Source organism: Panthera leo, chromosome C2 (assembly GCF_018350215.1).
Source record: "Panthera leo isolate Ple1 chromosome C2, P.leo_Ple1_pat1.1, whole genome shotgun sequence".
NCBI lineage: Eukaryota > Metazoa > Chordata > Mammalia > Carnivora > Felidae > Panthera > Panthera leo.
Genome location: NC_056687.1, coordinates 71,961,955 through 71,988,446, shown reverse-complemented (window position 1 = coordinate 71,988,446; position 26,492 = coordinate 71,961,955). Strand labels below are relative to the sequence as shown.

At 38.1% G+C, this 26,492-nt stretch overlaps 2 protein-coding genes and 1 pseudogene across 3 annotated transcripts in view; 2 read left to right on the top strand and 1 right to left on the bottom strand.

Moving 5' to 3' along the window:
• PIGX (phosphatidylinositol glycan anchor biosynthesis class X) overlaps positions 1-22,572 on the bottom strand; it is an 83,342-nt gene extending 60,770 nt beyond the window's left edge. Inside the window, exons 1-5 of the mRNA XM_042954361.1 lie at positions 22,530-22,572; positions 18,706-18,888; positions 18,161-18,595; positions 15,467-15,530; positions 2,667-2,808 (exon numbers count right to left, since the gene is read on the bottom strand). Of these exons, the coding sequence (XP_042810295.1) occupies positions 2,667-2,808; positions 15,467-15,530; positions 18,161-18,595; positions 18,706-18,888; positions 22,530-22,572 (867 nt within the window). The remainder of the gene's footprint in view (positions 1-2,666; positions 2,809-15,466; positions 15,531-18,160; positions 18,596-18,705; positions 18,889-22,529) is intronic.
• LOC122229639 lies at positions 4,944-6,966 on the top strand (annotated as a pseudogene).
• On the top strand, positions 18,507-26,247 carry CEP19 (centrosomal protein 19). Of its 2 annotated transcripts, none has more exons than XM_042954953.1 (3): positions 18,507-18,793; positions 24,047-24,243; positions 24,857-26,247. In XM_042954953.1, exons 2-3 carry the CDS (start codon positions 24,114-24,116, stop codon positions 25,216-25,218), a joined length of 492 nt encoding a protein of 163 aa, XP_042810887.1. In that variant the 5' UTR covers positions 18,507-18,793; positions 24,047-24,113; the 3' UTR covers positions 25,219-26,247. The 2 variants fall into 2 exon arrangements, with proteins under 2 accessions (XP_042810887.1, XP_042810886.1); XM_042954952.1 differs by having other exon boundaries at positions 24,044-24,243.
• Positions 26,248-26,492: the final 245 nt, after the last annotated feature.

Genomic DNA, 26,492 nt, shown 5'->3' with positions numbered 1-26,492 from the left:
TCTCCTCTCTACCATGCTGTCTTGTGAATTCTGCTGACCTCGGTCTCCCCAGAATCTCACCTTCATCTCCTCAATTCAAGAAGTCTACCAGGTTCTGCTTGGGTTCCTGCTCCCTATGCTATAGTCTGAAAACTCTCCAAAGCAATAAGCTGGGATGGTTGTAAAGCTCACCTTATTAATTGCCCAATTACTTCACATATCACTGCCCTCATTGTCTGATAGTCAATGATCTTTTCCATCATTTCATATATTTTGTCTACTTCTTGGTTGTTTCATGTGAGAGAGTATATCTGGTCGCTGTCCTCCAACTTGGTCAGGGCATAGAACCTAATACTACATATTTTGATTGAGTAAAACTTATGATTTCAAAAACACAGCATTTCCATTTTGATCTAAAGAACAGCAATTTCATATGTTTCAATCTAATATTATGCTGTTTTCAAAGAATGTGAAAGATTTTGATTAAGTACATCTAATAGCCCTATCTAAAAATGAAATGAGATTCATTTGATGTGCCTTATCCAATGTACCTATTTAAAGCTTGTCTTTATTTTCAAATTGCTGATAAACCATCACAAACTCCTTACAAAACATTTTGTTGCCACACATCACTCATTTAATTTGAACCCACTGTTCTATTTGCTGCAGTCACACATTTTATCTCATGGAACAGTCAAGATCTCTATCTAAATATATAAGCATTGATCATTTACTACATATAAATTAACTTCTATCCAGTTATACTCATCATTTAATACCACTTCTTGTGACAGAGTTTCTCTGCACAAATAATTGGGCCACAGTCTCAACCCAGCTAGGCAGAAGGAAATAACATCTCATATATCAGGAAATCAACTTCCAATTAGCTATGTGTCACAAATGAGACATCTATTTTTCTAGAAATTACCAAATGAAAAAGCAAATTCACTTAAAAGTCTTATAATTAGGGATTAGAAAATTAGGAAACAAGGAGCACCTGGGTGGCTCAGTTGGCTAAGCATTTGACTTTGGCCCAGGTCATGGTCTCATGGTTCATAAGCTTGAGCCCCATGTTGGGTGAGCTCAAGCCCTGCCTGGGGTGAGCTCAAGCCCCACTTTGGGACTCTCTCTCTCTCTCCCTTTCTCTGCCACTAGCTCACTCACTCTCTCTCCAAAAAAAAAAAAAAAAAAAAAAAAAAAGGAAACAGAAAATCAAGATAAAGAGAAACTTGTCAATCAATCCAGAGTGGCATCCTGTTCCTGCCCAGTTTGCTTGCTACAATCATCTGCACATACCCCAATCTCATCCCTACCAAGAGGGTGTGCATGTGACCTCTTTTTGGGCACTCCTGTGCAAAAATAATTCCATTTTCTTAAAACATGGTAGGCAATTTTATTACGGAAATTTAAATATGATTCCAATCCATGTCACTACAAGCCAAGAACTGCGTTTAAATTTGAAACCTATTATTAAAATTTCAAAAGCCTCATTCAAAATTCATGACTCAGTGAAGGAAACAGATGAGGAAAAAAGCAATGAGGTCTTTCCACATGTGTATATGTACTGACACTGCCATATATGTGAACATGTGTATCTAAACTGTTATATATGTGCAAAAAAAACAGAACACAGGAAGAAATTTCGTGAATGGGGGTTGAGAGAGGTGGAAGTTCATCATTATACACCTTTTCATACCTCCTGAATATTGAACCATGAGAATATAATTACCTATTCAAGAAGAAATTTAAGTAAGTAATTAAAACAGATGAAGAAACTGGCCTAAACCACAATTAGAAATAAAATGTCATTATATATGACTCCAAGTATAGTATATTTATTTTACCTTTCCTATATTTATATAGAGATTATAATCTTACGAACAAAGATTTCCCAAAATTTCTTAATAGGAATCATCTGAGTTGTTAAAAACAGATTTTTGGTCCAATCTAGATCTACTGAATTAAGATTTCCCAGAAAGACATAATCTGCACAAAAAGCAGCCCCAAGTAATTCTTACCAAAAGTTAAGGAAACCATTAACTAAGGAATAAGATTCATTTCTGGAAAGAGCAACAACTTTGCAATTAGACAATCCTGGATTTATCTCTTGGCTCTTCCATTTACCTGTGTGATCCTGGATAAGTTACTTGGCCTCTTTGTGCCTCAGGTTCCTTATCTATAAAGTGGAAAGATAATACTTCTAGGGTTTTTATAAAGATTGATCTGTGCAGAAGGTATGGGACATCATATTTCTCTAATGCTTAATATACCTTGCTTCCTTAAAAAAAAAAAAAAGAAGATATCTGGCATATAGATATCCAATATCCTCCCACATTCGAATTATACAGATGTTAGGGTATATGTCACTCTAACGATACTGTTAAATGCTGAAGCAGTATTTATTAATCATTAATCTTCACAAAAACATGTAATAGTCACTAAACTAGGAGCCAATCTGACAAAAAGCATTTAACTAGTTCAGTTTAGTTGGTTTATTACTGACAAGTTTGACACATATCACCCATTTTTTAAAGAATATTCCTATCCTACCTAAAAGAAATTACTTTATATGCTTTAACAAAATGAATAAAGAGTACAATGTTGCTTTGTCTATTATTTTTCCTTAATCCAAATTATAGCATCCCTAAAATAATTTCTCTCTCAAAAAAATTCTCTAATAGTTATACCTCTGTTATGTTTCTCTCTCGTAATGAAGCCAACTCATATGGATCCACAAAAAGTCCTGATGGAATGTACTGTTTAATTAAGAGTCGGCAGGTCTGTAAGTCCTCAAGGCTTTCTCCAAATTTCACTTTTATTAAGAGGTCTCTGTAAGATAAGTACATTTAAAATAAATCTCTCCATTCAATTGTTAAATGAAATAGCATAACATTACATTCGAATTAGTAAAAACACTGCATTTCAAATTCATTTTTCAGAAAATCATAAAGTCAAATGAAGTATTTATATCATGTCAGAACCACTCATGAGATCGTTTATGAATTTATGTCATAAGCCACAGTACAGTATTAGTATGAAAACAAAGATCAATGGAAAGAAATAGAGTCCAAAAACAGACACACACGTTTATAGGCAATAAAGGTGCCAATATAATTTGATAGGAAAAGGAGAGTCTTTTCAACAAGTAGTACTGAAACAAGAAATCTACACAGAAAAAAAATGAACCTTGATCTCAAACTCATACCACGTACAAATATTAATTTGAAGTAGATTATAAACCTAAATGTATAATTGTCCCAGCTTTCTGTCTGAAGGCACATGTTGGACCAAGTATGGGGAAGGAAACCCAAAGCACAACACAGTGGTTTTGCTTAAATTATAAAACAGAGATAGAAGTAAAGGGAGGGGCGCCTGGATGGCTAAGTCCGTTAAGCGTCCACCTCTTGATCTCTGTTCAGGTCATGATCTCAAGGTTTGTGAGTTTGAGCCCCATGTTGGACTTTGTGCTGCCAGTGCATAGCCTACTTGGAATTCTCTCTTTCTCTCTCTCTCTCTCTCAAAATAAATAAACTTAAAAAACAACAACAACAAGTTAAGGGAGACTGAAGTAGCTGGAAGATAAGGTGCTAAATTCCAGAGAGGACAGTACTACGTAGGAGTTCTATAAATCTGAATTGGTCTCCCTTTGAGTTTTTTCTGAATACTAAGTAAAGCATGAGTAAAGTGTAATTCCACGAGACTGGGCAAAGAATAACCAGGGAACTGAAAAATAAGAAATGCTAAAATTTCACACAAGTTGGGAGAAATCTGCATTTCCAACCAACCAAAGTACAGAGACCATAGCTTTTGGTAAAGATACCAATACGGCAAGGCCTTTGCAGCTAAATTAGCCTTGCAGTAAAGGCCACTTTAATTTTAGACCTATACAAAAAAAGGTTAAGAGGATCAAGCTAATACACAAGTTAATTTAACTGCTAATAGAAAAAATAAGCCCAATGCCCTTCAAAGGAAGATAAAATCCACACACTCAAAAATGCTCATATCAGGATGCCTAGGTGGCTGAGTCAGTTAAGTGTCTGACTTTGACTCAGGTCTTGATCTAGTGGTTCATGAGTTCCAGCCCCATGTCAGGCTCTGTGCTGACAGCTTGGAGCCTGGAGCCTGCTTCAGACTCTGTGTCTCTCCCTCTCTCTCTGCCCCTCCCCTGCTTGAGCGTGCGCACTCTCTCTCAAAAGTAAATAAACATTAAAAAAAAAAAAAAGGAAGAGAAAGAGGAGAAAGAAATGAATGATTCTAAGATTCAGACATTATTCTTAGTGTGGAATAATATTTGAAGGTAGGCTATGATAAGCTGAAATTGTACACTATAAAGTCTAAAGCAACCAATTAGAAAAAGAAAGAGGTATAGCTAGTAAGCCAAAAATGGAGATAAAATGGAATGCTTAAAAAATATTCAATTTATCTAAAATAAGGCAAGGAAAGAGAGAAAAGATTAGCTAGGACAAATATAAAAACAGTAACAAAATGGATAGGGTTAAACCAAACCAAACAAATAAATATTTATATTAAAGTAAATGGTCCAGGGGCACCTGGGTAGCTCAGTCAGTTAAGCTTCTGACTCTTGACCTCAGCTCAAGTCACGATCTCATGGTTTGTGGGATTGAGTCCCATGTTGGGCTCTATGCTGTCAGCGCAGAGCCGGTTTGGAATTCTCTCTCTCCCTCCCTCTCTGTCCCTCCCCTGCTCACATAAGCACACATGTGTGCTCACTCTCTCTCTGTCTCCCTCTCAAAATAAACTTAAGAATTTTTTTTTTTTTAAAGTAAATGGTCTAGGGGCTCCTCAGTGGCTCAGTTGGTTAAGTGTTCAACTTCAGCTCAGGTCATGATTTCACAGTTCATGAGTTCCAGCCCCGTGTTGGGCTCTGGGATGACAGCTCAGAGCCTGGAGCCTGCTTCAGATTCTGTGTCTCCCTCTCTCTCTGCCCCTCCCCCACTCACACTCTGTCTCTAAGTGAATAAACATTAAAAAAAAAAAAAAAAGTAAATGGTCTAATCATTCCAATTAGAATGTAGAGATTGACAGACTGGATAAAATAGCAACAATTAATTATATGCTATCTATAAGACACACATTAATAATAAAAATAGTGAAATAATAATAATAAAAATATTGCTATATTAACATCAAAAATGCAGATTTCAGGACAAGGAATATTGTCAGGGATAAAGAAGGACATTACAAAAAGATAAAAGGATCAATTCATCAGAACACATAATAATCCTAAATGTGCTATAAAACATCTAAAAACAGTGCTTCAAAATGTTCATGTATTTTACTTCACAGCAAAAACTGGTAAAGCTTCAAGGATAAATAGACAAATCTGCAATTACAGCCAGAGATTTTAATACCCCTCTCTCAATAATGGATAGAATAAGTAGAAAATCAGTAAGGATATAGAAGGCATTCACAATCTTCAATCAAGTTTATCTGACATTAATAGACTGTTCTACCAAACAAGAGCACACTGCACTAGAAAAATCTATATGCTGGGCAATAAAAGAAGTCTCTAGAAGTTTTCATAGGACTGAAATCTTGTTGAGTATAGTCTCTAACCACAGGGAATTGAGTTAGAAATCACAAGAGGAGGAGAAACCGCCTTCACCAAAGCCACAGCCTCAGGCTCAGTCTCCTCCTTTGCCTCTGCCTGAGATCTGCTGCCAGGAAGCTTTGGCTTCACAGTTACATGTGTAGTCTCAGGTTTCTTTACCACCAGAAAGAAAAAAATGGACACCCTGCATCCTGGAAATTCATTTAGGAGATTGAAATTAGGGCCTCTTTCAAATGTGGACATGGCTAAAGGAGGAGCAACAAGACCCAACAGGCCAAATACTGTAGATACAATATGCCAGTTCAAACTAGTACTTCTGGAAGAGTCTGCCCTTGGCAAATCAAGCCTAGTTCTTTGTTTTGTGAAGGGCCAGTTTCATGAATTTCAAGAGAATACTGCTGTGGCTGCTTCTGTAACCCAAATTGGCTAGCTTGATAATACAACTGTGAAGTCTGAAGTAGGGGACACAGCTGGTCAAGAATCATACTATAGCCTAGCACCAATGTACCACAGAGAAGCACAGGTAGCCAGACCTGAATATGAGATCTCAAATGAGGAGTTCTTTGCAAGAGCAAAAAACTGGGTTAAAGAACTTCAGAGGCAAGCAAGTCCTGACACTGTCATAGCTTTACCAGGAAACAAAGCTGACCTAGAATAAATGAGCTGTAGATTTCCAGGAAGCACAGTCCTATGCAGATGACAAAATTATTATTCATGGAGACATCAGCTAAAACATCAATGAATGTAAATGAAATATTTACAGTAATAGCAAAAAATCTGCCAAATAATGGAGCACAAAATCCAGGAGCAAATTCTGCCAGAGGAAGAGCAGCAGAATTTATTGAACTCACACAGCCAACCAGGAGTCAGTGTTGTAGTTACTAAACCTCCAGTTTGAGCTAGCTGGAATATTCTTCTGCTTCTTAAAATGTTTTTTTTTCCTTAAATGTTAATAACACTGAAACTGGTACACTTAACTGGTCCAATGTGATTTCCAAAAAGAGATTTATGATAGAGTCAAGTTTCTAATACAGAATTATTTTAAGTGTTTTGAACTTAATTTTTAATAACACACGTGTCCCTCTGTTCAGCAATAGAAGAAAATGAAATAATAAAGAGCAGAAATCAATGAAATAGAAACTAGACAAATAATAGAGAAACATCAATGAAATACCTTCTTTCCAAAGATCAGTAACATTGACAAATCTCTAGATTTGTCCACTGCTTTATTGGAAGGTTAGAGGAAATCATTTCTTATCACCAGAGATATAACAAAATACTATTTGGACCCATAGTTAACCACAGTTCTATGAAAAAGGCATGTAACTCATTAACTTAGGCTTTGCAAAAACATTCTTTTTTATTTATTTCTATTTTTTTTAAGTTTATTTATTTATTTTGAGAGAGAGGCCGTGTGTGCAGGGAAGGGGCAGAGAGAAAGGGACAGGATCCCAAGCAGGTTCTGTGCTATCAGCACGGAGCCCACAAGGCTCCATCTCAAGAACTGCGAGATCAAAAGTCAGATATTCAACAAACTGAACCACCCACACACCCCAAAACATTCTTTTTTAAAAAGGATGATCTAAAGATACTTCTACTTTGCTACAGTAATTCAGACAAACGATAATTTCTCCTAGTATCTACATTTAAAGTGTATATTCCACATTTTAACAAATTAGCCATGAGAAAACAGTCCTATATCTTCAGGGGAAAAAAATAAACATCAATGACATCTAAACTATAGCCAGTCCTGTTATTTTTTAAATAGACTTAAAAAACTCAAGTGCAACCACATCTAAATTTAGGAATATGAAACTGATAAATGCATCTTAATGAACAGCACTCCCTGCAAACATGTGGGCTCTTCAACAAAAATGAAACAAACCAGATGTCTGTGAATCTGTTTAATTACTACTAGCTTTGTCATTTAGGGGCTAAAAGGAGCTTTTGTTCCCTTTGGATGTAATATAGTCGATGCACTAACAATATGTACATTCAAACTTATTTTATTTTTTTTTAATTTTTTTAATGTTTCTTTATGTTTGAGAGAGAGAGAGAGAGAGACAAACTGTGAGCAGGGGAGGGACACAGAGAGAAAAGAATCCGAAGCAGGCTCCAGGCTCTGAGCTGTTAGCACAGAGCCCGACACGGGGCTCAAACTCATGACCTATGAGATAATGACCTGAGCCAAAGTCCGACGCTTAACCGACTGGGCCACCCAGACACCCCAAACTTATTTTAAATTCAATCTTCAACTGTATTGGAAGTAAGGTACTGGACTGTAGTGTCCATATTATGTTTACTTTTCTACAATATTAAGAGTTGTTTGAAAGTATGTAAACTGTACAGTTACTAAAACAGCTAATTATTTCCTCTCTCCTTCTTTGCAAGGAAGAGGGCTTCAGTTGTTCCTGTATGGCTAGAACCATCGTAAACAACATACCTGTAATCTATAATATGAGTGCTGCAATATGTTGGTAATAATCTTGCAGCCTTATTTTCCGAATTCATTTTATTTTGACCACTTCAGTATATTGCACTAATCATTTTAGGTATTTCCATTATGTGTCAAGGATGATCTAACCTATTTGAGTGCTGAACAGCTAGCAGAACTTGTACATTTATAATAATTCCAAATTGGTAAAGAAAACATTTCACTAGTGTTCAGTTTATTTTGAGGTGCTCAGGTTAGAATAAATAGTTACTATAAAAAAACAAACAAAAAATCAGTAAAAAAAATTCTGGAAAATCCCCCAAAACCTTAAAATCAAACAACATATGTCTAAATAACTGATGTAAGAAAAGAAATCAAAAAGGATATTAGAAAATATACTGACCTAAATGAAAATGAAAACAAACACGTCAAAACTTACAGGATACAGCTAAAGTCCTGCATAGAAGGAAACATAGCCTTAAATGCAAAGATACTTTAATAAGGAAAAAACTCTAAAATCAATGACCTAAGCCACCACATTAAAAAACTAAGAAGGAGGGGCGCCTGGGTGGCTCGGTCGGTTGGGCGTCCGACTTCGGCTCAGGTCACGATCTTGCAGTCCGTGAGTTCGAGCCCCACGTCGGGCTCTGGGCCGATGGCTCAGAGCCTGGAGCCTGCTTCCGATTCTGTGTCTCCCTCTCTAACCCCTCCCCCCGTTCATGCTCTGTCTCTCTCTGTCTCAAAAATAAATAAAACGTTAAAAAAAAAATTTAAGAAAAAAAAAACTAAGAAGGAAATTAAACTTAAAGCAAAAAGGAAAGAAATAATAAAGAGCAGAAATCAATGAAACAGAAAGTAGACAACAGAGAAACATCAATGAAACCTTTTCTTTCTAAAAATCAGTAACATTGACAAATCTCTAGATTGATCATGAAAGAGAAAAAGCACAGATCACCAATATCAGGAATAAAAGAGGAAACATTACTATACAATCTCTACACATGAAGAGGACAATAAGGGAATACTTGAATAATTTTACTCCAATTAAACAACTTAAAATAGCTAAATTCCTGGAAAGAAAAAATTACAAGAACTGACAAAAGAAAAAATAGAATATCTAAATATCTCTGTATCTTGAATTTGTAATTAAAAGAAAAAGTTTAAAGCCTTCCCGCATGAAAAACCTCAACCCTAGATGGCTTTATTGTTTAATTCTATTAAATATTTTAAAAAGAAATAATACCAATGCTGCACAATCAGAAAATAAAGTAGAAGGAAATATTTCCCAATTTATTTTACAAGGACAGCACTGGCCTGACACCAAAGCCCGAAAAAAGCATCACAACAAAAGACAAGTATAGACCAATATTCCTCATGAACAGAGAAGTAAAAAATCCCTTTTTTAAAATTTATTTTTATTTTTTTAATCTTTTAATTATTATTTATTTTGTTTTGTTATTTTTTATTTTTTAAATTAAATTAAATTTTTTTAACCTTTTTCAAAAATGTTTATTTACTTCTGAGAGTGAGAGAGAGAGAGAGAGACAGCACAAGTGGGGGAGGGGCAGAGAGGGAGACACAGAATCTGAAGCAGGCTCCAGGCTCTGAACTGTTAGCACAGAGCCCGACACGGGGCTCGAACTCATGAGCTGTGAGATCATGACCTGAGCCAAAGTTGGACGCCCACCTGACTGATCCACCTAGGTGCCCCAGAAGTAAAAAATCTTTAACAAGATACTAGCATATCAAATCCAGTAATATTTCAAAAAGATAATAATACATCACGACCAAGGGGGAAGTTTATTATTCCAATTATCAACATTTGTACTGTACCATATTGACAGAATAAATTAGAAAAATCATATGATTCTCTTATAATAGATGCAGAAAAAGCTGTTAATAATTCTTAACATTAATCATGAAAAAAAGTTTCAGGAAACTAGGAACATAAAAGAACATCCTCAACTGATAAAAGCCACCTACAAAAATATCTAACATAAATACCATATTTAATGGTGAAAGGCTGGATACCTTCCATTTAAGATGAGAAACAAGGATGGATGGAAAGGGAAGGATGTTTTATTCAATACTGTATTAGGAAAAAATAAATTAAAAAGTACAAAAATTAAAACAACAACAACAACAACATTGTATTAGAGTTTCTAGCCAGTTCAAAAAGGTAAGGATATAAAAACCATACAGGGGCACCTGGGGGGCTCCGTTGGTTAAATGTCCAACTCTTGATTTCAGCTCAGGTCATGATCTCACGGTTCATGAATTTGAGCCCCACGACAGGCTCTGACAGCGCGGAGCCTGCTTGGGATTCTCCATCTCCCTCTGTCTCTGCCCCTCCTCCACTCACGCTCACGCACATTCTCACTCTCTCAAAAATAAATAAACATTAAAAAAAAATCATACAGATTGCCTTTCTTTTGCAAACCCATGATCACCTATGTAGAATATCCTAAGGAATCCATGAAAAAGCCACAGGCATTGATAAATGATTTCAATAAGGAGTTAGGGTACAACGTAAACATACAAAAGTCAACTGTATTTTATTACCAGCAAAAACCAACCAGAAATAAAAACTTTAAAACAACATTTTTTACATTAAAAAAAACTTAGGGATATATTTAACAAAACATATGCAAGACTTATACTCTGCAAGTTACAGTGTTGTTAAGATAACTGATAAAGCCTAAATAAATGAAGATGCCATATTCATGCACCGGAATACTCATGAATGGTAACATATCACTTCTCTACAAATTGATCTAGAGTTTCGACAGAATCCTAATGAAAAGTTCATGAAGCTTTTTTGAAGAGATCTACAAATTAATTCCAAAAGTTAACAACTTTGAAAAAAAAGTTGAAGAACTCCGACGTTCTGATTTGAAGCCATAATATTATCAAGCTATAGTTATCAAGGTGGTGCATTAGTGGCATATGGATGGACATCCAGGGGTTGGCAAACTTTTTCTGTAAAGACCCTAACAGTAAATATTTCAGGCTTTGTGAGCCTTACAAAATTTGTTACATATTTTTCTTTGCCTTTAAAAAAAAACAACAACCTTCAAAAACATAAAAATCATTTTTAGCTCAAGGGCAGTACAAAATAAGCCATGTGCAGGATTTGGCCTTGAGCCAGTTTGCCAAATGTTTGTGCGTCATAGAGTGCACAGATAGATCCTCACACATAAGGTAATTAATTTTCAACAAATGTGTCAAAGTAATTTGATGAGGAAAGAATAATCCTTTCACCAAATGATGCTGGGTCAACTGGATATCCATAAGGAAAAAAACCTAATAGTATACACAAAAATTCAATGATCTTGGAATAGGCATGGATTTCTTACTTAGGACACAAAAACGATGAACTACAAGAGAAAAAAAAAATGATAAACTGGACTCCATCAAAATTAGAATTCTTACAACCCAATAATAAGATGACAAACCAGCCATTCAGTTTAAACATGGACAAGAAGGGGCACCTGGGTGGTTCAGTCGGTCAAGCATCCAACTTCAGCTCAGGTCATGATCTCACAGCGTCAGGCTCTGTGCTGACAGCTCAGAGCCTGAAGCCTGCTTTGGATTCTGTGTCTCCCTCTCCCTCTGCCCCTTCCCTGCTTGCACTCTGTTTCTCTCTCTCAAAAATAAATAAACATTAAAAAAAAAAAAAAGAATGCATATAAAGAACTGATTATCAACAGCAGCTAAATATACAGAGATTTTTGTTTCTTTGCTTATATTCTTCCAAATAGCCTGAGGTAATTTTACATATAGCATTTTATTTTCCTAATAATTTGTATTCACTAAAAGAATTCTGAATAATATTTGTGGTATTGTTATATTCTATTTTCATTAAAAAATATCATTTCTAGTAATATAAAATCTAAGGATAAAATATGCAAATCAATTAAATCCCAAAGTCCTGTATTTACATGGGAAGAAACAAAAATACTTTCCCTCTTCAAAAAAAAAAAAGAAAAAGAAAAGAAAAAAAAAAGCAAAGAAAACCAAAGCACTAAGAAACTAATTTATCCAAGAGTCAAGATTCAAACCCCAGTAGTTATACTCTAATCCCTACATTCTTAGCACTATATCACTTCACCTCTATAAAAGTAGAACATACTTATAATTTTTCTTCCAGATAATGTATATGTAATTATGAATATATGTACTATTTTATAATTAGAAAAATATATATGTATTTAAAAAGACAGAGACTCGGGGCGCCTGGGTGGCTCAGTCGGTTAGGCGTCTGACTTCAGCTCAGGTCACTATCTCGCGGTCCGCGAGTTCGAGCCCCGCGTCGGGCTCTGGGCTGATGGCTCAGAGCCTGGGGCCTGCTTCCGATTCTGTGTTTCCCTCTCTCTCTGCCCCTCCCCCGTTCATGCTGTGTCTCTCTCTGTCTCAAAAATAAATAAACGTTAAAAAAAAAAAAATTAAAAAAAAAAAAAAAAAGACAGACTCTTCAGGACTTCCCTCCAAGATGACATTCAATCCATTAATCAGAACATGCTGGATGAATCTGTTATTTTTTTTTTTTTATTTTGTTAATCTTTATGAAGTCATTTATCTGTTCTATTTTCGAGTTCACGTTATCTTGTTCACAAATACAACATGTAAAACTTCATCAAAAGTCTTGCAGAAAAGACTCTCTGATCTACCTATCTAGTGATCTCTATAAAGGACATAAATTTGTAATAAATTCATGCTGGTTCCCAGAGACCACCACTTCCTCTTTTGGGTTCACAAACCATACTTTTAATAATCAGAGCTAGAATTTTGCCCAGAATCTACATCAACTAAGTCCCAGATTATCCAAGGATTACAAACAGAAGTTCAGCAATCATTTAAGAAAATTCTTGTATGGCGCTAAGATATAGTTCATCACACGAGACCCTAAACTCATTTATAATAGTAAGGTCCTTTTATATAATTCCCTTCCATATTTTGCACTTGTTTCCTACTAACAATATTTGCTTGGACCTCTCCAGAATTACTACTTCTTGAACAAGAGGACAGAAATAATTTTACTTTCTATAATCTATTAATGTTTCTTCCTCCACCCTAACAGCAAGACTACACCTGCTCTAATAACTAAAAAGCCTTTTTAAAAAAATGATTACTGGTGGGGCACCTGGGTGGCTCAGTTTGTTAAGCATCTGACTCTTGATTTCAGCTCAGGTCATGAGATTGAACCCCCCATCGGATTCCTGGCTGAGCTTGAACCCTGCTTGGGATTCTCTCTCTCTGTCCCCTCTCCCTCAAAATAAGTAAGTATTAAAAAAAAAAAAAAAAAAAAAAGATCTATGGAATTTTCTGAAGGTCTCAAATAACTCTGAGATTTCTAGTTTCTGAAGTTATTCTTGTGGGTTCTATCACTCTTCACCCTTAGTTTTATGTCCCAGTTTTTATTTTCAGCACTTCTAATTGGACAGTTACTTTTGCTGTCACAACAGCCTCTTCAGGTACTTCTTTATTCCTCATTGGAATCATTTATGATTGCACTGTCAAGTGTTATTTAGTATTTCCCATTCCTTTTGAGAATATATCGCAATTACTTTAAATTTTTTAAAATTTTTATTTATTTTTGAGAAAGAGAGACAGAGAGAGACAGAGCATGAGTGGGGGAGGGGCAGAGAGAGAGAGGGAGACACAGAATCTGAAGCAGGCTCCAGGCTCTGAGCCATCAGCACAGAGCCCGATGCAGGGCTCAAATTCAAAAATCACGAGATTATAACCTGAGCCAAAGTCAGAGGCTTAATTGACTGAACCACCCAGGCACCCTCCTAATTACTTGGCATAATTACCCTGACATTGCCTAAAATATATCTGAAACTTGGCCAAAAATGCCTTTTAGGAGTGAGTTCCCTCCCAAAATCAGTTTTACTACTTTATAGTCACATCTCTTCTTTTACAGAAACTGTATTGCCTACCTTGGTCACTTATCTCATTATTTATTTATTTATTTATTTATTTATTTAATTTTAAATGTTTATTTTTGAGAGACAGCACGAGCCGTGGAGGAACAGAGAGAAGGGGAGAGAATATTCAAAGCAGGCTCTGTGCTAAAAGCAGCATGCCTGATGTGGGGCTCGAACTCACAAATTGTGAGATCATGACCTGAGCCAAAACCAAGAGTCAGATCCTAACCAACTGAGCCATCCAGGTGCCCCCACCTATCTCATTATTAATAATCAAAGCTAACATTTCCTGGGGATGTACTATGTGACAAGCACTACATTAAGAGGCTTTCCATATATTCTCAGATTTAATCCTCACAACCCTAATGAGGAAATACTATCATTATCCAATTTTACTGGTAAGGTAGCAAAGATTTCAATAAACTTGACTAAGGCCACACAGTTACTAAATAATAGAGCTACACTCTGAGCCTAAATTTGTCTGAGTTAAAAAAAAAAAAACAAGGGGTGCCTGGGTAGCTCAGCTGGTTGAGCATCCAACTCTTGATTTTGGCTCGGGTCATGATCCCAGGGTCATGGGATCAAGCCCCGCGTTGAGTCCCGTGTTGGGCTCTGTGCTCAGCATGGAGGCTGCTTAAGGTTCTCTCTCTCTCTCTCTCTCTCTCTCTCTCTCTCTCTCTCTCTGCCCTTCTCCCCTGCTCATCGAAAATAGAAAAAATAAAAAATAACAAAAAACAAAAAAACAAAACAAAACAAAAAAACAAGTTTTTTCCATTATGCCTCCCAGCCAGTCATATGTAGGCTAACTTTGAAGACAGTGGAAACTGAGATGTTTCATTTTAAGGTGACATAAAATTCAGTGGTTCTGAATGTATATACAAAAATGTATCAGCACTTGTAAATCAAGTGTTTGAGAATCATTTCAAATTAATTACCTTGAAAAGCTTTTAAAGTTTGGGAAGTTTTCTTAAAGAACAGCTTCTACAACTTTTTAACCATTTTTTAAATATCTTCAATCCTGGCAAATATTCATTTTTGAGAATAATTTCTATTTTGGAAACAGCTTGGTCATTTGGAACCAAGTATTATAAATCAAAAACAGTGACTTAGGTTGACATAACATCTTAGTACTTGATAGCATGGCTTTGGAGTATGACAGTCATAAATTTGAGTCAGAGCTCTACCAACCTAACTTCTACTAAATTAAATTCTCTGAGCCCTAGTTCTCTCATCTGAAAAGCAAGAAAGGTATCATCTATCTCACAACCATTGTGAATGTTATATGAATACTATGTACATAGTTTCTAGCTATATATTATATACATATATATATATATATATAAAATATACATGTATGGTAAAAAAATAAACATTTGTTTTCGTCTCTGTTATTTTAACTATTTCAAACTGTGAACCACATATGACAAACCTGTCATTTATAATATAAGAAAGCAAGTGATTTTTGGTTTATCCATTTTCCAGTTACTGATTTTGCTCTAAATTATATGAAAACAGTATTTTGATGTAAGTAGAAGTCAATGGGCAACTTACCTATGGAAACCATCTTTCAAAACTTCTTGCCTCAAAATAATTTCAGAACAAGTGGCCCTTATGCCTATAAGAACCAGAAGATTTTTTTTTAAATAAGCATACTATGAAAGAAAATTTAAATAATTAGAAAGTAATTGTTCGAATAGGTTTCACTTGCCTGCAAAATCTAACCAACCTATAAACAAAAGCTTTTAAAACTTAAGCAATTTAAACTACCTAAAAAAGCTACTTCTAGTACAGCACAGGGGTTAAGAACATTGATTTTGGAGTTAGATAGCTTACTTTTAAATCCCAGTCTGTCACTTAATAGCTATGTGACTTTCGACAAGATAGTTTCTCTCTCTGCTAGTTGTCATGAAAACGTCATAAATTGCAACAGGGCTTACCACAACAGAGCTCACTGTAGGTACTTATTTTTTTTTTTATTTTTTTTTAATGTTTATTTATTCTTGAGAGAGAGAGAGTCAGAGTGTGAGCGGCAGAAGGGCATAGAGTGAGGGAGACATAGAATCTGAAGCAGGCTCCGGGGTCTGAGCCATCAGCAGAGCCCGACGCGGGGCTTGAACTCACAAACTGTGAGATCATGACCTGAGCAGAAGTCGGACGCTCAACCGACTGAGCCACCCAGGCGCCCCTAGGCATTTATTATTAATACTACTTTATTCAGATGATCCCAGGACACCAAAAGGAACAGAATGGCTAAAGAGCCAGGAGATCTCAGTTTTAATCCTAGCTCACTGAAACTGTGTGTCTGATACATACTGCTAACTTCTGTACACCATCCGCACCTGGAAAACTGAGAAGATGGTACTTTCATGCCCTGTGAAGATGTTGGGAATGTTTAAAACAGAGAAACAAAAAGCAGAGGCTTTTCAAAGATTCAAAGGGTTCCTTTATAAACCTAGAATAACCAGAAATCTCACTGTACTGACATCATGCAGAATTTAGATATTAAAACTATTACTTGGTGTTAACATCATAAAATTAAAAATTCAGTTAACTAATGATCATCAACTCTGCCAGGCACCTTGCTATGGAATTTTACTCCATTTTCAAAAGATGGGAGTGTGTAGGAAGAACATTAAAACAAACACAAAGAAAACCACAAAACATCATGTGTTGCTAAATCCATTAGATGTATTCCTGAAAAGACACATGAAAAAATTTTATGAAAATTAAAAGACTGAAAAAAAGTATAGGTTAATATTTATTACATAATATCCAGGGGTGCCTGGGTGGCTCAGTTGGTTAAGCTTCCGACTTCCGCCCAGATCATGATCTCACGGTTCCTGAGTTCAAGCCCCACATCAGGCTTTCAGCATAGAACCCGCTTCAGATCCTCTGTCTCCCTCTCTCTCTGCCCCTGCCCAGCTCGTGCTCACTTTTTCCCTCTCTCTCAAAAATAGATTTAAAAAATAATAATAATATCCATATCATAGATCTACTTGGGGCTTTCGCGTGCTTTAATTTTCACAACCCAGCAAAATATGCAGGCAAAATTATTGCCATTTGCACATAGAAGGAAACTGATTCTGGGGTGCCTGGCTGGCTTAGTCTGAAGAGCATGAGATTCTTGATCTCGGGGTCATATGTTCCAGCCCCACAGTGAGTGTAGAGATTATTTAAATAAATAAAACTTAATAAATAAAAAATAAACAGTTCTGACTCTAGGCCATACCACTAAGTAAGTGACTGATTAGAAGCAAGATGTGCCTGACTTTTAAAGCCTAAGATATTTCCACCCTCCTAGCTATTTAAAGAAATCTGTATTTGCTCTGGGAACAAATTATTCCGTTGTTTGTTTCACACAAATAACTTTAGGTATCTCTTGTACAAATTCAGATGTTTCTTCATTATGTTTAATTTTAATAGGGGTGGGGAGTAGGTGTTTATATCTACCTATAGATTAAATTAGGAAAAAAAGTTCATACTAATTGGCTTAAATTCTACTGGGATATACACTAGAGAATAGTAAATCATATTCACCTGGGTTGGAAGAAAGGCTGATTTACTGATAGTATATTATTATTATTTGTGATTTTTAAGGCAAAAATACCATTTTCAAAATGAAGTTGTTGCATGTGAATTCACCTTCAAGAGTTTTCCTCTTAAATATTACTTTATTTGGTTATTGTTGCCTGAACTGGCTCTGGAAATTGACCTCTTTTTAATTATAAAATATCAGTGGTGGAAGAGTCTTTAGAGATCACCAAGACCAGTTGTTTAAAACTTCATTTTAGCTTCATAATACTTCAAATAAACTTGGAAACCTAATATGTGAAGACACAAAAGCAGTGACTGACACTAGTCTAATATCCTCATTTTACAGATGGAGAAACTAACCTGATTTGTACTGACTTTCCCTCTCATGACTATTGCACAGCACCTTGCACAGCACCTAGCACAGCACTGCGGCCCCCAACTCGGGCCCAAAGAAATGAAATCAACTCGTCTGCCCAGCCCGGAGTCATAAGAAAAACCGCAGCCCAATCCAGTCTATTACAAAAAATATTTGTAAAACAAAACTAGTTGTCCTCCCCTTCCCACGCCCCCACCCCCGGCAGGCTCTGTATTCTGGACTGGGATTCTCACACCCCACAGGGCACTGTGGCCTTGGTGGTCACAAGCTTCATGCATCCCAAGACACCTGATGGCTGTACTTCCCCACTCCCGCAGCCCCGCCCCTCCCTTTACCAGTGTCGGTGGGAGCGGCAGAGAAGGCCGTGGCTGGTATGCTAGTGAATCCAGCCACCTCCCAGAGAAGCAGCCAGGCCACCGCCCGGACGCCCACGGCCCTGGCAGCCAGGACGCTGGAGAACGCGCTCCCCAAAGGAGCGCGTGCGGACCGTGTGAAGACAGAGGAGCGAGCGGACGGAGGAGCCTGCGCACGCCTCACGCCGCTCCTAGAGAGTGCTGCCACGGAGTTGGTGACCGGGACGGAAGACTCAGTGACGCGCGCCTGCGGTCCTGCCGTTCCCCGGCTTCCCGCAGCAGTGGACCCCCGAAAGTTCCGGCGTCGCGGAAGGCTGCAGCACAGTCCGCCTGGTTCACTCCGTCGCCGCCCCGCCCCTCGCCGTCTGGTCGGGGGCGGGGCGAAGAGCGGCGCAGGCGCCGTGACGTGTGCCAGGTCTTATTGCTTTGAAACGCCTGCCTGGGCCTGCATCCAGACCCCGAACCCCGGACGCGTTCCTTCCAGCAGGATCCGGGAGCTCCCTATCTCCACCGGCACTGACAGGTACTTGCGGATTCGGGCCTCCTGCAGGGAAATTCACGTCTGCGGGGCTGTGGCTGTCGACTCTTCCTGCAGCGCCCGGCCTCAAAGTCGAGGTAAGTGCTCCTCTGTGCACAGCGGTTGGGTGGAAACAGCCCCCTCACGGCGGTTTTAGATCTTCCCCTGCAGAAGATGCACTTTCTGTACTTCTCTAAGGGTAAGAAAGTCAGCCTTGCCCTGGTGGGGACGTGAGTAGGGAGAGGATCGTGTACTTGTTGGCAGAATCCGTACACTTTTAGGTGCTGTAGGGGATGTTTAGCAAGGTCATGGCAGTCACTGATCCCCGGGGAGAAAAGTGTTAATGCCTAAGTGGAAGACTTAGGTAAATGTGTCGTCTGTCTTCATGAATTAAGTTGAATCTGCAAGTAGGCCTAGATGCAGATTGGAGCAGAACAGACATTTCTAGGACAGGTGTCTGCAAGAGGAAAGATGCCAGAATGTTCTGTCAAATACTGAAAACAGCAGTATAAGCATGCTACTAAGAAATATGGAGGGGCGCCTGGGTGGTCAGTTGGTTAAGCATCGGACTTCCGCTCAGGTCATGATCTCGTGTTGGTGAGTTCGAGCCCCGCCCCCTCCCGGTAGGGCTCTGTGCTGGCAACTCAGAGCCTGGAGCCTCCTTGGGATTGTGTGTATCCCTCTCTCTCTGCCCCTCCCATGTTCATGCTCTCTTTCTCTCTAAAAAATAAAAAATAAACATTAAAAGAAAAATTTTTAAAGAAATATGGAGATACAGGGGCTCCTGGGTGGCTCAGTCAGTTGAGCGTCTGACTTCGGCTCAGGTCATGATCTCGCAGTGTGTGAGTTCGAGCCCCACGTCAGGCTCTGTGCTGACAGCTCAGAGTCTGGAGCCTGCTTCAGATTTTGTGTCTCCCTCTCTCTCTGCCCCTCCTCTGCTCATGCTCTCTCTCTCTCTCTCTCTCTCTCTCTGTCAAAAATAAACATTAAAAATTTTTTGAAAAAAAAGAAATATGGAGATACATTTTGGAAGAAACACTTAAAAGAATTGAAACTGGTTGCCTGTAAAGAGAGGAAGGGCAGAGGACAGCAGTTATTTGTCGTAATCCCCAGAGAATTATCTTACATTTTATTTCTTTTATTTATTAATTGTTTTTAATTTTTTTAAAGTTTATTTATCTTTGAGAGACAGAGACAAAGCACCAGTGGGGGAGGGGCAGAGACAGAGAGGGAGACAGAGGATCCCAAGTAGGCTCTGCACTGACACTAGACAGCCCAATGCGGGGCTCTAACCCATGAACCATGAAATCATGACCTGAGCCAAAGTCGACTTCTTAACCGACTGAGCCATCCAAGTGCCCCTATTTATTTATTTTTTAATGTTTACTTATTTTTGAGGAAGAGAGAGATAGAGCATCAGGGGGAGGGGAAGAGAGAGAGAGATGCTGAATCTGAAGCTGGCTCCAGGCTCTGGGCTGTCAGCACAGAGCCCGACGCCTGGCTCCAACCCACAAACTGTGAGATCATGACCTGAGCCAGTCGGCTGCTTAACCAACTGAGCCACCCAGGCTCCTGATTGATTTATTTTTTTTAACCTTTGAATTTTTTTATACTTTTCTCTCTCTCAATCCCCATATCCAGTCAATCAATCAATCACATCACCAAGACAGCAGACGCTACCCCCTTAGCACCTTTGGAATTGAATCTTTAACCCCCCCTGCCAGTCTCAGTGCAGAGCCTTCTCACTTGGGGTCACTACTATCCCTCCCAATACCCAGCTCTCTGTGTAATCCTCCTCCAATCTGGAACCACACTACTACTGCTCTGATTCCAGTCCTTTGAGAGTTCCCCAGAACTTTTAGGGTAAAGCTCGAACTTCCAAGTAAGATCAAACCATAAAGCTCTGAATGGTGTGACTACTACTGCCTGATTCTGACCTATTATCTCAAGCCTATCCATGTTTCAGTTACGACAATAATGAATGCCATAGAATTATGCATTTGGCATAACCAATGCTATTCCCTTTACTGGAATTCCTTCCACCTCCTATGTTTAACTCCTGTTTATTCTTCAAAGCAGAGTTCTGAACTTGATACATACTTGGAGGGGGTTGTTTCTGTTTCTGTAGCAGGAATATGTTTGTCCTGACATAATCTTACTCTTCTCTCTGACCACTCTTTTATTTCTTATTATTTTTAATTTACATTAAAAATGTAAAGTTAGTTAAGTTAGTTAACATATAGTGCAATAATGATTTCAAGAATAGAATTTAGTGATTCATCACTTACATATAACACCCAGTGCTCATCCCAACAAGTGTCCTCCTTAATGTCCCTTGCCCATTTAGACTCCACCCAAAACCCCTTCAGCAACCCTCAGTTTCTTCTCTGTATTTAAGAGTCTCTTATGGTTTGTCCCCCTCACTGTTTTTATATTATTTTTGCTTGCCTTCCCTTATATTCATCTGTTTCGTATCTTAAATTCCACTTGTGAGTGAAATCATATGATATTTATCTTTCTCTGACTTACTTCACGTAGCAAAATGCACTCTAGTTCCATCCACGTTGTTGCAAATGGCAAGATTTCATTCTTTTTAATCACCCAGTAATATTGTGCCAGTACCACACTGTCTTGATGATTACAGCTTTGTAACACAGCTTAAAGTCTGGAATTGTGATGCCTCCAGCTTTGTGTTCTTTTTCAGGATTGCTTTGGCTATTCAGGGTCTTTTCTGGTTCCATACAAATTTTAGGATTGTTTGTTCTAACTCTGTGAAGACTGTTCGTGTCATTTTGATAGGGATCACTATTTTACATTTTAAACAGAAAAGAGACATTACTTTAGTACAAATAAAAGTTAAATTTTAAAAAGAAAAGACTCTGTAGTAAATAAAAAAAAAAAACCTACATTATTATCAATTGCGTATGTCATTCATGAGTACGGGCATTTGCTTGAGTGTGTGGGATTTATATTGTGCTCAGTGGGATCTCCTAGAAAGCTTACTAACAGGCTAGATTTTAGTGAGATGAACTGGGAGTAGTATTTGTTAAGAAGGGGATGGGTGAAATTATTACATCAGGTCAGAGGCAGAGCACAGTAATTTGAAAAAGCAGTTCTTTATGATTCATTTCTTTTTTAAAAAAATTTTTTTTAATGTTTATTTATTTTTGAGACAGAGAGAGACAGAGCATGAATGGGGTAGGGTCAGAGAGAGAGGAAGACACAGAATCCAAAGCAGGCTCCAGGCTCTGAGCTGTCAGCACAGAGCCCAACGCAGGACTCAAACTCCCGACCGTGAGATCATGACCTGAGCCGAAGTCGGACGCTTAACCGACTGAGCCACCCACGCGCCCCTATGATCAATTTCTTAAGAGTAAATATTCTGATGTCCAACAGTAAGGGGTGAATGTTATAGATTATGGTATGTCCATAGGATAAAACACTTGGCTATCATATAAAAATTTGCATTTTAGTAAAACATCTAATGACAAAGTCACATAGGTGGTTAAACTTAAAAGGCAAGACATAGGGGCTCTTGGCTGGCTCAATTTGTAGAGCATGAGACTCTTGATCTCAGAGTCGTGAGTTTGAGCCTATCCCGTATGGAGCCTTCTTTAAAAGGCAGAAGACAGATGCTTAATATAAAAAATACTATATTTAAAAAAACTATGTGTAGAAAAAAAACTGGAAAGAATCAATGGTAATTATTTTATATATGTTTCCTCCTCCTCCTCTTCCACCTAACCCCCAGTTTTCTACAATGTACTATTTTCCTAAAGTGATTCTCTAACAGAACTAAGTTTATGGAGATATCATCACCCTGTGCTGCTTTACCTCTAGGTTCCTTGACATTTTGAAGTCTTCTTGAGAATGTCATAGTCCTATCTAAGGCAGTCCCTATCATTAAGTGTATTTTGGCACTGGGCACCAGGAAGAGGGGATAGAAAGTATTAACTGCAAAATAGCTGTGCTTCTTGTGACTGAAAAAACATACAGTGAGACAAATGAGTTGAAATAAAAACCATGTAAAACTTTATTGCTTGTATATGTAGAGGTTAAATCTGCATCAAGTCTGCATTTTTTATCAGACTTCTAGACTGTGAACACTTAGAGGATGTACAGAGGCTGTGTCTTGTATTAGTACATTAAATCAAACAAGTATGTATGGAATGCCTACTACATTCCAGGTATTATACTGGGATGTTCTGGTGAATAATCGATACATTGCTTACCTCATGTAGCATGTAGAATAGAAGGGGGAAGAGGGATGTCTAACTGGCTCAGTCAGTAGAGCATGTGCCTCTTTTTTTTTTTTTTTTTAACGTTTATTTTTAGTTTTGAGAGACAGAGAGCACAGAGGGGGAGGGGCAGAGGGAGAAAAGGACACAGAATCTGAAGCAGGCTCCAGGTTCTGAGCTGTCAGCACAGAACTTGATGTGAGGCTTGAACTCACGAACCGTGAGATCATGACCTGAGCGGAAGTCAGACGCTTACCTGACTGAGCCACCTGGGCACCCCAAGCATGTGACTCTTGATCTTGGAGTTGTGAGTTTGAGCCCCACGTTGGCTATAGAGATTACTTAAAAATAAAATCTTAAAAGAAAAAAAGAAAGACGGGTAGGTAAATGATTAAGTAATCATAAAAAGCTTGATGAGTAAAATGATTAGGAAAGTACAGAGGAGACAGATCTGGTTGGGTGAACCTCTCAGGACATAATGTTTAAGGTTAAAAAATCTTACTATCTTGCCATAGAGGGTACTTATGCATACTTGTTTAACTGGTAAATAAAAAAGATCCTAGGGGCACCTGGGTGGCTCAGTCAGTTAAGCGTCCTGACTTCAGCTCAGGTCACGATCTCGCGGTCCGTGGGTTCGAGCCCCGCATCGGGCTCTGTGCTGACAGCTCAGAGCCTGGAGCCTGTTTCAGATTCTGTGTCTCCCTCTTTCTCTGACCCTCCCCTGTTCATGCTCTCTCTCTGTCTCAAAAATAAATAAATGTTAAAAAAAAAAAAAAATTAAAAAAAAAAAAAAGGTCCTATAAGTTGATTCTTGGGCTGATGCAGGGGTTCATTTACAATCTTTGATTAAGAGTGCAGTACACCAAGAGGTCCGGACTGAACTGCATATCCAGGCTCGTGTGTGAACAAACCCACACACCTCAGTGAACCAGGGACCCAACAGACTACTGATAACTGAGGGCCAAACTGAACTTTCACAGTAGCTCTCAAAGTATTGGGCTTGATAGGCCAAGAATGCATTCCTAGAAGTGGACTAGAGCCAGATCTGCTAGGGAGGTGGGGTACTAGGGAGTGTGGTTTATCCAACACTTACGTTTTTTTCCCCTTTAGCAGGAAGTCATTATGTGACTAACACATTGTCATCAGACTTCCTCTGATTTACCCTGAAGTGTATGTGAAAATGATGTGCATTGCCAAAAAATGTGGAATTAGGTTCCAGCCTCCAGCTATTATCTTAATCTATGAGAATGAAATGAAGGGGAAAAGTCGCCAACGCATCATGCCAATCCGAAACTTTTCAAAGTTTTCAGGTACCTCATGTTTTATCTTGCCTATCTTAAATCTCCTCTAAGTCACTTAATAAGAATGATTTGAGTCTCATAATGAAGTGACATGGTCTTCAGAGTTACACAGTCTTAGGTTCAAATCCTGACTATCAGGGTAGATGTGTGAACCCAGTTAAATTACTTGTTCTCAGTGAGCTCCAGTTTCCTGATCTGTAAGAGGAAATTGATAATCCCACCCATTCAGAATTGGATATGGGTTAAAGAGAAGCATTATTCAGTAATATTAACTTTTTTCTCTCCCTCCAAATGTGTTTTTTATGTGCAGTGTTGATATTAGTACCAGAACTAATATCTAAAACTATAATACTACCTTTTCATTTCAGATGTTTTCTCCAGTTGCAAATATTTAAAATCTCCTCAAAGTGATTGAGGAAATAAAAAATACATCCCTCCTCCCCCCCCCCCCCCCCCCACATATCCCAATATAAAGGAATAGTTCTGCAAAATAATTCATTCTGAAAAAGCCACTTCGCTTCTTGGCTGTAACAGCAGGTAATGCTTTCAGTAGTTTGTGGTACATCAGTAGTTTTTGGTGTATGTGTTATGTGTGGTATATAGTTTTGTTTCTTCCTCCTAGATTGCAGCAGAGCTGCTGAACAGTTAAAGAATAATCCACGACACAAGAATTACCTGGAACAAGTGTCCCTGAGGCAGCTAGAGAAGTTATTCAGTTTTTTACGAGGTTATTTGTGGGGGCAAAGTTTGGCAGAAACGATGGAACAAATTCAGCGGGAAACAACGATTGATCCTGAGGAAGACCTGAACAAACTAGATGACAAGGAACTTGCCAAAAGAAAGAGCATCATGGATGAACTTTTTGAGAAAAATCAGAAGAAGAAGGATGATCCAAATTTTGTTTATGACCTCGAGGTTGAGTTCCCACAGGATGAACAACTTCAGTCTTGTGGCTGGGACACAGAGTCAGCTGACGAGTTCTGATACCAGAAACTCAAAGAATTTATGGAGCTAGTAGAAGAACCATGTTTATACATTCTTTGTATAATTTTATAATACAATATCATACACTTATACAATTATACAAAGAATGTATAAACATGGCTCTAGAAAAATCTGTAAAGAGCACTAAACGTACATGTTGGGTCATGTTTGGATTGACCATGTTACTTTTCAAAACTGAGACTTTTAGATTATCTACTATGTAGATGCATGAGGAATATAGGAGAAACAGAATATAGAAATATGCCTTTAAGGAGCTTACAATCTAATTGGAAGATAAGTCAAAAACTTGTGAAAAGCTAATTAACAGAATTAGGCAGCAAACAGATTAGAGCCAAATGCTTGAGAAAGGTTAGAGGGCCAGAGCCTAGGTTACCATAGGGTAGAATAGTCAGGAAAGACTGCCCTTTAGTGGAGAGATGGGACTTTGCCTGCCCTTGAAATGGTAGTATTTGGATAGAAGTTTATATAGAATTCCAGATGAGAGAAACTGGAAGAAAGAAAAAGAAGAGGAGGTTAATGATAAAGAGATAAGGATGAGAATATTTTATTTGAGGAGCAGAAAGCAAATTATAGTTTGCTAAGATTGGAGGGGATAAATGGTTAACGGGATTATTCCAGAGGCATTATGTCTTTATGTATAACCGTGGAGGAGAAGAGCAGCCCTGCAGGACGCCGGCTGCCACACGTTGAGGTCTTCTGATGGATGGCTGGGGAATTCTGCCCCTCCAGGATCAGGAAATACATTCTAAAGACATTCTGAAAACCTGAAGCTCTTCCCGTAACTACAGAAGTTTGTTTGTAATATGGGAAATCTACCCATACTAAAATGAACAATAGGCATTGCCAGTTTAGGCTTATTTATGAGTTTGGATCTACAAAGAGAAGATCTTTGTTGAACTAGGTTATATGTGTACAGTTACATCTTTCTTCTTTTAGAATATTGTTTAACTGGCAGATATTCTATGTTTCCTGCAAGGAAATTAATATTAAATAAAACTAAAAAATTCACTCTTTCTACCTGTCTATCCCTACCCTCTTTACCATTAAAAACTCCATTAAAGGGATCATTCCTTTTTTTTTTTTTTAAGTTTATTTATTTTGAGAGGGAGTGTGCATGTGGGAGGAGCAGAGAGAGAGAGGGAGGGAGGGAGGGAGAGAACCCAAGCAGGCTCCACACTGTCAGTACAGAGCCTGATAGGGGGCTCGAACTCATGAACCATGAAATCATGACCTGAGCCGAAACCAAGAGTCAG

Coding starts and splice junctions, on each gene's coding strand:
- CEP19 (XM_042954953.1), top strand. CDS start 24,114: ATGATGTGCATTGCCAAAAAATGTGGAATTAGGTTCCAGCCTCCAGCT. Junction 24,244..24,856: donor AAACTTTTCAAAGTTTTCAG/GTACCTCATGTT, acceptor TCTTCCTCCTAG/ATTGCAGCAGAGCTGCTGAA.